The 11214-nt window shown below is 36.3% G+C and overlaps 1 protein-coding gene across 1 annotated transcript in view; it reads right to left on the bottom strand.

Annotated features, from left to right (window-relative positions):
• Positions 1–529: 529 nt before the first annotated feature.
• Positions 530–11214, bottom strand: part of SLC5A7 (solute carrier family 5 member 7) — a 28526-nt gene continuing 17841 nt past the window's right edge. The window contains exons 7-9 of the mRNA XM_001165105.6: positions 9443–9596; positions 6976–7193; positions 530–5426 (exon numbers count right to left, since the gene is read on the bottom strand). Coding sequence (XP_001165105.1) covers positions 4797–5426; positions 6976–7193; positions 9443–9596 — 1002 coding nt within the window. The 3' untranslated portion in view covers positions 530–4796. The remainder of the gene's footprint in view (positions 5427–6975; positions 7194–9442; positions 9597–11214) is intronic.

The following is an 11214-nucleotide window of genomic DNA, read 5'->3' as shown; positions in this document are numbered from 1 at the left end:
GTCCCACTCTCAACTACTGTCTACCAAGCTACGCTACAATTCTCCGAAAAAGTTTCCTAATAGGGGCGTAATGAAAAATCTAGAGCTATAAAAGATCTTAAAGGTTATCTAAATAAGAAGCCTTACAAAGATAAAAGAGATCCAGAGAGTTTCAATAATTCTCCCAGCTCCGTCCATTTTCAGACCCCAAAAGAGTGTGATTCCTGGCCCCATCCTTCTACTGTATGCTCTTCAGCTCCACGTGTGGCACTGCACTATCAGAAGCTGTTTTCAATTAATTCTTTCAGTAATACCTACTGCTCTAAATTCTATCACTGGACTTTTAGTCTTACCTGGTTTATGCTTTTAACTGCCTCTATATGACAAACTGATAAATCAACACAGCAGTTTGGCTCCAAAATACATAATACAATACCTCTTTTAAATAGATAACTATAGTTTTCCAACCAAAAATAAAAGCAGAATCACCACATATTCTCTGACTTTAGAGAATTTAAATAAGATACAATGACTGTTTTTACTGTTTTGGAACTTTTCTTGAGGTGACAGTATAAAAATTGTAGAAACAATAATTATCATTATCCCATAGCTTCCTGGATCTCTCTCAAGAATGTCTGTTCTAGGAGAATGTTAGTGATCAAATTTAAGCTCTCTAGATACAATGGTTAAAATGAAGATAACGTCCACAGGCCCTAATATTATATTCGGATACAGTCTCTTTTCTGGCTCTTAATAATTCCCCCCACACTATAGATTTGTGATAAAGCAAAAATGTATAATCTCCAGAAGTGTGTCCACAAGACGACAACTCGATGTGATGTTGCCCTGGCATACCTACTTATTCTTTCCTTCATTCGTCCCTACACTCATTATAGGCCCTTCTGCCCTATATACATCCAAAGGCACTAATGCTTATTATAATTAAGGCATGAAAGGCCAAAGTTCTTCTGAGAATGTATATAACTGCATGTCTAAAGACATCTTGAAAGAGTAAGATGAGAGATACAGAGCACATAGTTGGAACACAATGACAGCCACTTGTCACTTAGAGATTGACTTCATACAACAACTGTTGGTCAGCTGTTTGGTTTGAAAAATGCAGATCTTCTTTATGTGATTGGAATGAATATAATTGGAATCACCTGGCTGACTCAGTCAGTAAGCATGAGACTCTTAATGGATATTATTCTATTGATTTCTTTGAGTTACAAAAGACCTGTGTACAATGGTAGAATGTCTTTTCCAAGAAAAACAATTTACATTTGTTTTTGAGCTATGATATATATTGCCCCAAGACTTACGTGAGGTGCAGCATTTCCACTTGGCATTTGCCTATCCTCCAGTAATGAGATGGTTTATTTTGATTTCATTGCATAATTGTCTTGAAGCACCATATATACTTAGTTTAAGAGAGGGCCCCCAAAAGCCAAATTTAGACAATGATACCCTAAATTGACCAGCACAATTTAATACATTGCCATTACACTTAAAGCATTTACACAGTTGCAAATATACTTATTTTAAGCATAATTTTATATAATAATTTGACAGACAAAAATATATGTTCTAGAACCATTATATGCATCTGTCTATGAAGTAGCAAACGTACAATAAATTACACATCATACCAGTGTAAATTTACATGAAGGCTAAAACAGAAAAAGAAATCATAATTTATGTTTAAAATATAATGTTAATTTATTATTTCCAAGTAAAAAGAGGAATAGCCATTTTATTAGATTCACTTATTTTAAGCTTATATTCGTTTCATAGTCACATAAAATTCATTACTTGTAAGTGTAGCAATGAAGTTGTATTTTGATGCTGAGTGTTTGAAACAACTTGTTGATATTGCAGTCCAGCTACAAGCTTGCTGATTTGAATATGTGTGGGAAAACAAAGCATTTAAATTACTCAAGAAATATGTTACAATCATATCAAAAGTATGAAAATAAAATATATGTTTTCTTCTAATGTTTTATCCACAGGTGTTGCCTTCCCACATTAATATAGCCATTGTCTAAATGTTTTGTTTATTTTATTTTCATTTGAGGGCCGATTTTGAAAATCAGGTCTACTGATTGAAGCTGGAAGAACATGTAAATGTCTGCATTACTCATTATGTCAAAACAGAGCACATGATGGGTACAAAGTATACTCTTGCACATTTCACAGCTTTGTGATACAACTGTCTTGGAAATTGGGTGGAAATTTATGCACAAATGTGCATAAGTAAAGACCTTGTGACTATTGTTTCCTTCCTTGCAATCTTAAACTTTTTTGTACTTAAAAATCATCTTGCTAACATTTAGCACATCTGTGGATTAATAACAAACTAGTCTTTTATATACCTACTTTGAGGGTAGGTGAGGAATAATGGGTTAAATACAATATATTAATTGTTGGCTTAAATTATTTAAGTTATCTAGTTTTAGTACTTTGAACAGGGCAAACATTTTCCCCATTTCTGTCTATTGTGAGAAATTGAATTATGTGGAAGAAATTTTTACTGTTAACCTTTTTTTCCCCACTGGATTTAAGTGTGGTTGTTGGGACAATTGTTGCCCAACAGAATGGTACAATGTAAAGAGAGAGACCTGTAGAGAGACTATGCCTCCCTGTTGCATTATATGACAGTATGAGTGAGGTGTTTCCTGACGCACATGGTGGAAGTCTGTGCCTCAGCAGGTTGAGACAGATGCTCAGGGTGACAGGATGGATAAAAACCACCATTCAGGTAGCATGCTGGGTAGCATGGTGCATCTGGAATAATGGTGTTTGCCAGGAATTGTAGTCTCCAGCAATTAATTACTTTTATGTGTCAAATGTTTTAGTATCTGTGGTTTTTCTTTAACGAATTTCTTGCCCCTTTCTCTTTTTTCAATCAATACCTGAGAATCGTGGACTCCCATATTTACTGGTTCCAAAAATATACTTCTTCCATGTACTCCATAGGGTACTGAATAGATTCTGAGAAAATAGATGAATAAAAGTAATTCTCTTTTCATTTAGATATATATGATATTCAGTGAAGATTTTGAATGCAATGTAATATTCACCATCAAATTTTGAGAAAGCACTGAAAATATGAGACATGTAAAATTATTTAATTTCCTCTTTTAAAAATTATCCTAGACATTAAATTCATGTTTAATGATAAAGATGTATTATTTGATGCTTTGAGACAATTACAATTAAATCTTATAAAAAGAATTCTAGGGTCAAGATACAACTTTTATTTTTAATGCTAAACACTAAGTTAACTTCATTTTGTTCATGAGTTGCAAAAAAGAAGTATTTTTGGAAAAGAAGTGCTTTAGTTTCAACAATTCAGACTCACTTTCTTTATGGGATCAGATTCCCTGATCACTTTTCAGCTCATCACTTCACTTTGCTTTTGTAGACATGGCTCCAGTTATTTCTATAATGTGTGACTGGTGTGAAAACACTTGAAATGGACACAAATCATTACACATACACACACACACACACACATATGAGTGTGTATGTGTAACACCAGAAAAGGAGCAAAATAGTATTTAATGACCAATCTCATGAATGTTATCTAGACATCAAATGTTAAAATTGATGGCTTCTTCACTTTAGGACTTATTTTATTTTTTGCTTTCTTCTACATTTTAAAATTCACTATGTACTTTCTGTAGTAGTTATTTGTCTAGTCTCTAAGGCCGGCTTATGTGAAAAAGTGCCAAAGAGTAGATCCTGTAACATTAAATCTTTCCTATTAATGAATATCTAAAAATTAATACAGTTTGTTTTTTTCTAATTTTACTACTATCAGGAGGTATTGTGGGGGCTTCCCATAAAGTATTCAATGAAATATACGTAAATTTAGCAGTGTGCCTCTCATTAACCGTAACAGATGCTGTGTAGCTACCTCTCCTTACATAAGGCCTAATTTCACTTCCAATATTAACTTATGTATTAATTTATATATTACTTATTTTATCATGGGGTAAAACTTTATATACTTGAGATAAAGACAAAAATGTACTGTTCTTCCTATTACCTTCTGTTTAATGAACTTATTGCTTTAAGGTTGCTTAATAATCCTTCAGGTACTGTTGTTTATGCATATAGTAGCTATGGAAACATACAAATTAGCCCAGTGCTCTTCTACAAAGATGGATTCAGTTTTCCTATCACCTTGCACATAAATAAATGCCAATACATAATTTTTTTGTGTTTTCTTTGCCCGTGCTCAGAATATTACATGCCATTAATAAAAGAATAAAAAATTGCATATTCAGCAAATGTTATAGCTCAGAACATGAAAGAAGGGGTTAATCATCACACTAAGAAAAATCAGCTGGTTAATTCATTGCACCATTCAAGGGAGTGACTGAAGTTATTCTCATAGCTTCGTGCTATAATGAAACTAGACTCATCAGTGCATTAGCAAACAAAGTTTGTATCAAAACTGTCCAATTTCCTTTTTTTTAGGCTTTTTCACATCTACTTCCTTTTATCATAACAAATATAAAAACTCTATTTGGCCCTTTGTTCTCTAAGTGGAACTTTACTTATTTTTTATACCTAGCAAAACTATCTAGCATCAAAATCAATACTACTATGGATGAGAAACAAAGTTGTTGCTTTCATAGGTGCTTCTTTCTAGCTTGGCTTGTATTTGTGCAATTGCACTTTATATGAATTTTTACTCTCCTGAATACTGTTTATATTTTTAATATATTTTTGTATGCTGCATACCATCTCTCCAGAACTACCCTATTATAGTGTTCTGTTTGCAAAAGCAGTATTTTATTTAGATGGGGTCACTGTAAATTATCTTCAGTCCCAGACCCTTCTGGACTGGAATCAACATCAAGGAAGGCCTCTTTATTGGTGAAAGTTGAGCTGAGGGTCATGCTCTGTCGTGGCTTCACAAGTGCAAGTTCATCTAATTTAATATTTTCATTTTTGACAAGAATTGTCTTATCCATGTTTTCTTCACTGTGTCTTGCAACAACAGCATCAAATACATCTAATTTAGGTGGCAAGGTTCCACTTTCAAATAGATATTTGGCTAGATAGGAGACGCAAATGTTGGTTAAGAATGACGTAACCATGGCAAGTGTTTTAAATGGAAATTTCTGATTATATATACCATTATCATCAGGGTAATAGCCAGGGTAGAAGATCAAGGGCTGAAGATACAGATATGGCTCCCCTCCAGTTATTCTCAGGAAGAGGCCAGAAACATAACCTGCCACGGCCCCATAGGTGTTGGTTCCCTTAACAAAGAGTACACAAAGCAGCTGGGGGAAGATAACGATGTAAACAAGGTCAGAACTGAGGTACCAGAGCCCATACACAGTCTTCGTCAGCAAGGCCATGGCTGTTGCAGATGCTCCAAACACAAACACTGTGATTCGCATAACCCAAACGATTTCTTTGTCCGAAGCCTGTAAGAAATTGCCACAGTGTCAGCTTTTTGCACAGTGTCTTGGCTCATTTAGGCAAAGAATGAGACACATTTTTTGCTTCAAAACTGGTCTAAAGAATTCTCCTGGTTCAAATGGCTCAATCTATGGGAAAAACCAACTACAGCTACAGCACCCAAAGCAAACAATCAAGGTGACTTCCTGGGTGGACCTTTGGGAGGGGTTTCTGTGTACCAGATGCATGACACACAGGCCACCTGAGCCTTTTCCTGAATGCACAGGGGGAAAGGCAGGATGAGCTAACATGGTGTCAGGGAGGTATAATAAAGCAAGGGAAGATTTCCTCACTTTACATATTAGGGAACAGTTCTTATGTGGCATTGACAGAGCATAGGCCATCCCTAGTTTATCTCTTTGTAGAAGTGCTACCATCCTTAAACTAACCACCTTCTGGTGCTCTTGAAAAGACACATGCACACATATGTTTATTGCAGCACTATTTACAATAACAAAGTCATGGAACCAACCCAAATGCCCATCAGTGATAGACTGGATAAAGAAAATGTGGCACATGTATACCATGGAATACTATGTGGCCATAAAAAGGAATAAGATCATTCCTTTGCAGAGACATGGATGAAGGTGGAAGCCATCATCCTCAGCAAACTAGCACAGGAACAGAAAACCAAACACCGCATGGTCTCACTCATAAGTGGGAGTTGAACAATGAGAACACATGGATACAGGGAGGGAGCAACACACACTGGGACCTGTTGGGGGGCGTGGGGGGCGGTGCAAGGAAGGAACTTAGAGGACAGGTCAATAGGTGCACCAAACCACCATGGCACACATACACTTATGTAACAAACCTGCACGTTCTGCACAAGTATCCCAGAACTTAAAGTAAAATTAAAAACAAAAAGAAAATGCCTTGTCCAAGGAGTTCCTTTGGTTAATTAAAAAAAATCAAATAAAATCAAAACAAAACAAAGCAAAAGCAAAAACACTGGGATTGTTTTGTTAACTAAAACCTAGAAAGAGGAAAAGCTTTAATCAAGCAAGAAGCATGCTGTTTTGCAGCCACTTTGATTCAATAAAGAAAATCAAATTGAGAGCATATCTTCCTGCAAAGGTGGACTTTGGAGTGCAAGTATAAAACAGTTCAGAAGTTACAAAAATACGTGTCGAACAACTTACCGTGCCCTGCTTCCACCAAGATTCTCCAGTGTCACAGAGAATTTAATTATACTAAAAGTTTTGCTGAATAGTTTAGGTTTCATTACTCTTTCATCAGAAAGACAAAAAGGTTAAATGATAGCCCTGTGACTGTACCTCTTGGGAAATAATTATATTGATTTGTTCCCTTTAGTATTGACATGAATAAGAACATGTACTGATAGCATCCATTCAGCATAGGTATAATTTGTTATTTAATCTCGTATGCTTAAAGTACAGTCAGATTTAACATAGAATATTAATAAATATATAATACTGTATATACAACAAATACAACATCAGAAGCAGCAAGAGCAATGCTAGTAAATGTCAGGTTGAAAGAAACTGTTCTTACATTTTGTCTGAAGGAAAGCTGGTAGATGTTCCGTGCAAACATGGAACTTGCTGACAAGATGGAAGAATCTGCTGATGACATAACAGCAGCAGAAACTGCACCAAGACCAAAGAAAGAAATATACACAGGGCAGAGATACTGCAGAACAATTGGTAAAATCATGTCTGCCTCTTCTGTAGTCTTGGGATCTGGAAGCCCATATGCAGTCTGGTTCCAGTCTGTTGAACAGAATCAACAACCATTATAACCACCAAGGAACCAAATGTTCTTTATCCATCTGGGGTCATCCTATTTACTAGGCTGTTTTGAAATAAACTCAGAATCATATACATTAGTCTGGTGTGAAGTCCATGTGCTGGTCAAGTGGAAATGTCTTATATCTCTTGGCTTCTAAAAGGTATTGGTTATAGTTAGTGTTATTCACAATGCCTGCACAGACACTGGTGGTAAGATATATATTTCCTTTCTGCAATGATGGTGTTACATTGCCTAGAATCATAGAAAACAAACTCTCATAAACAGAATTCTAGAGTATTCCTTCAACCACTTGGAAATGTGGTGGGACACTCACTGTTTCTTCTTTAAGGCTCAGTTATTCATGTGTAAATGAAGAAAGACAATAGTAGGGCTATTCTCAGCCATCATCTCTCTGCACATAAACTTGGTTTTGAAGCTGCCTCAGCATTACTTTTCTCCTATTTCCACATTGCATAGAATTTCACTAGGTTAAGAACAGTCCCTTTTTATTGAATAAAAATTACAGTCATGTGGCTGAAATTTTCAGGAAGTTTTGGTTGTGGGTAGGGTAAGAAGACTTGAAACACAGATTTATCTTTGAATACATAGCTTCTTTACTAGTTAGTTGTAGCATGTGTTGAAGAACTATGGAATCCTTAAATGTTCATTAGCACAGTCGGCTTTTTATTTGCTGAACTTTTTTAATATCATGATCATCGGACCAAATAGGAATTGTTCCCTTTGGATCCTACCATTTTTTCTTCCCTCATTTTCTATTACAATTGTCACCAAAGCCTGCTTACATGCAGGCAACTTTGTGGCCTTAACTGAGATTTTATGATAACAGAAATAACAAACAAGAATGTGTATCTAATCCAAGAAAAAATAGGCTTAATGCTGTTTCTGTTAGCCTGTGTTCCTACAATAAACACACACACACAGAGACACACACACACACACAGACACACACACGTCCATATATGTTTTCTGCTTGTGAGAGAAATACTATCTTTTTTTTTCAAAGACAAACACTACATACCACCTTCGTCAGTCATCTTTACATTTTTGAAGTGTTTGTCTCCTGGATGAACAACTGGAATGGAGAGTGTACACTATGAACCAGGACTGCTCTCCTAAAAGTTAAACAATCCAATAAAAGACTCTACTAATCGAAAGTCAAAGTTGCCGTAGGAACATCACCCTGGATCACCTTTACAGAATACCACAGGGCAAAAGGTGAACTTTAATCTATTTTATTACCTCTATGTAGAAGATGCCTTTGAATTTGGATTAACATGATGTATTTTCATTAAGTGCTCTTAAAAGTTACAGCACAGGAACAAAAAGGTCAGGAGTAATTAATACATTTAATTAAATTAAAGGTGAGCTTTTGAACAGGTTCTACATAGAGGCTAACAGGGAGATAAACATTTCATAATGCTCTTTTTTCAAAACCATTTTTTAATGTTATTCTCTAAGTGACTTTGTTTGTTTGTCTTGACCTAAATGCTTATTCATCACTTTCTTCAAGAAAGAAAACCCCTAATTAAAAACTACTAAAGGTGTAAAGCAGAAATCTCAAGTTCAAAGTGATCTTTAGGGAGGTCATGAGGATGACAGGTAAACGTCTCTAAGCCTGTGACTCTCAACTCTGGCTCTCAACTCACCTAGGGGTTTTAAAAGAACACTAGTGCCCATCTCTATCTTCAGTTATTAAAATAAAATTCCTGTGAAGTGGGCCACATATCCGTATTTTTAAAAGATCTCCCCACCATTCCCCAGATGATGTCAGCATGCACCTTGGTTGAGATCCACTGCTGACAGGAGTGCATATAAACAATGGATAAATATACCAAAACTGGGAGGAGGGTGTGCTCACCAATGTTTCATAGTGGAGTGAGCAATCAAAAAAATTGGAGGCTGGGCGCAGTAGCTCACACCTATAATCCCAGCACTTTGGGAGACCGAGGCAGATGGATCACCTGAGGTCAGGAGTTTGAGACCAGCCTGACCAACATGATGAAACCCCGTCTCTACTAAAAAAAAAAAAAAAAAAATGGAGGCCGCTGAACTATAATACAATTTACTGAATGCTATAACAAATCTATAGATAGGAATGTGATGAGAAAGAATTCACTATGTGGAGGAAAGAGGGGAGTGGGACAGAAGGGTGTCTGGGTGGGGATTGGTAAACTAACTGGCACATGTGGTGAAGCTGCAAGAGATTTACCTGTTGATGCTCCAATGGCCCCGATGAGTATGGCTGGGATGGCCATCACCAGGCACCCGAAAGCTGCCAGGAAGGACAGCACTTGAGCATAGGTGGCTGAGGAAGAAGAGAGAACCCTCTGAAAGTATGCTTGCCATGGGATTCCACCCAGCATCTGTGCGGGAAACACAAGGATGGAGAGTGAATTAGAGGCAAACATCTATTCATTTTTTTTAAAGAGTTTTATTGCAATCACATTTAGAATAGGCCTAAGTACAACTTAGAAGTAGTAAAAAAAAATGTGGCATGTAGCCACAAATATCAATTAGTATCATTATGTTTGCTATGATCTGATGTTTATGTTCCCCCTAAATTCATACATTGAAATTTTGATCCCCAAGGTGATGGTATTAGGTATCAAGTTGGCAACTTTGGGAGATGATTAGCCCATGAGGGTGGAGTCCTTATAAAAGAGAGTCAAAGGAGTTTTTTTCCTTCCACCATGTGAGGAGGCAGCAAGAAGGTGCCTTCTATGAGGATGCGAATCCTCACCAGGCAGTGAATCTGCCGGCACCTTGATCTTGGACTTCCCAGCCATGTGAAAAACTGTGAAAAATAAATCTGTGTTGTTTATAAGCCACTCCGTTTATGATGCTTTGTTACCCAACTGAACTAAGACAATGTATCATCAACTTTCAATTATGCAGAATTTCCTGAAGTTTTCTCTATAATTACATACAGCAATTATTTCTTTTCATTAATTTACCTATTTTGAACTGTATTTAAACTACCCCAGAGGCCTTCAATTTGTTATCATCTGGTGGTTCTAACCATCATAAAATATTCTCAGAAAATAATTAAGATTTTGAAAGTATGACATTTAACCTGAATCAATGCAACCCAAAAATATTTATACACTCCAATCATGTGCCAGGCAATGTAATGGCTGTAAGAGCAAAAACATGAATAAGGCATGGTCTTTCCCTGGAACTTACTTTCTACTATGAGAGTCAATGTATGTGGTGTTTTCCGCAGTGAGCATTGCAGAGTGCTCAAGGCAATACAGCCGGCATCAAATAATAAATACTAGAACTTCTATGTATATTCATTTTACTTTGTACCTAAATATTGTATGGTTGCTTTTATTAAATGATTTACATCATACGTTAATACAGAATATATAAGCAACTGATAGATATACATACCTATATTGGAATGTGCTTAAATTTCTTATTGAGCATATACAATAAAAATGTTTAAACTATAATGCAATTTGTTGCATGATATAAAGAGGTCTGTATGGGAATTAAAATGATAAACCATTAATTATTTGTGATGAGAAAAAGGTGGTAAGAAAGAGAGAAAGGGTAGCTGCATGTTAACAGGAAAACCTGCAGAAATGAAGTGCAGATTGTCCATAGGCTTTGAGAGCATTTCCACAGGTGGAGATGGAGGGAGAAGAGAGTACCTGAGAGAGAAACTAATAGGAAAAAAGAAAATAATGACAGCGACCAGGCAGTTGAGACCACTGGGTATTTGGTATGATGAGAGTTCAGTGAGTGAGGGAGTGGTTGGAGGAGAAGCTAGAAGCATACTTTTGGCTAGATTACTGCTACTTCTCTTTCTGGCATAAAGTCAATATTCAATAAATATTGGTCACATGAATGAATGAATGAATTGATAAATGAGCTTGCCATAGCACAATGTATTAAGGTTTCATTAACTGCCTGTCTCTCTCACTGGGCTCTGGGTTCTGGGGACGTCTGTCTTATCATGGTCTCACCTGGGCTAAG

Source organism: Pan troglodytes, chromosome 12 (genome assembly GCF_028858775.2).
Source record: "Pan troglodytes isolate AG18354 chromosome 12, NHGRI_mPanTro3-v2.0_pri, whole genome shotgun sequence".
NCBI classification, from domain to species: Eukaryota; Metazoa; Chordata; class Mammalia; order Primates; family Hominidae; genus Pan; species Pan troglodytes.
Note: the sequence above shows the minus strand (reverse complement) of the source record. Positions and strands in the feature narration are given on the sequence as shown.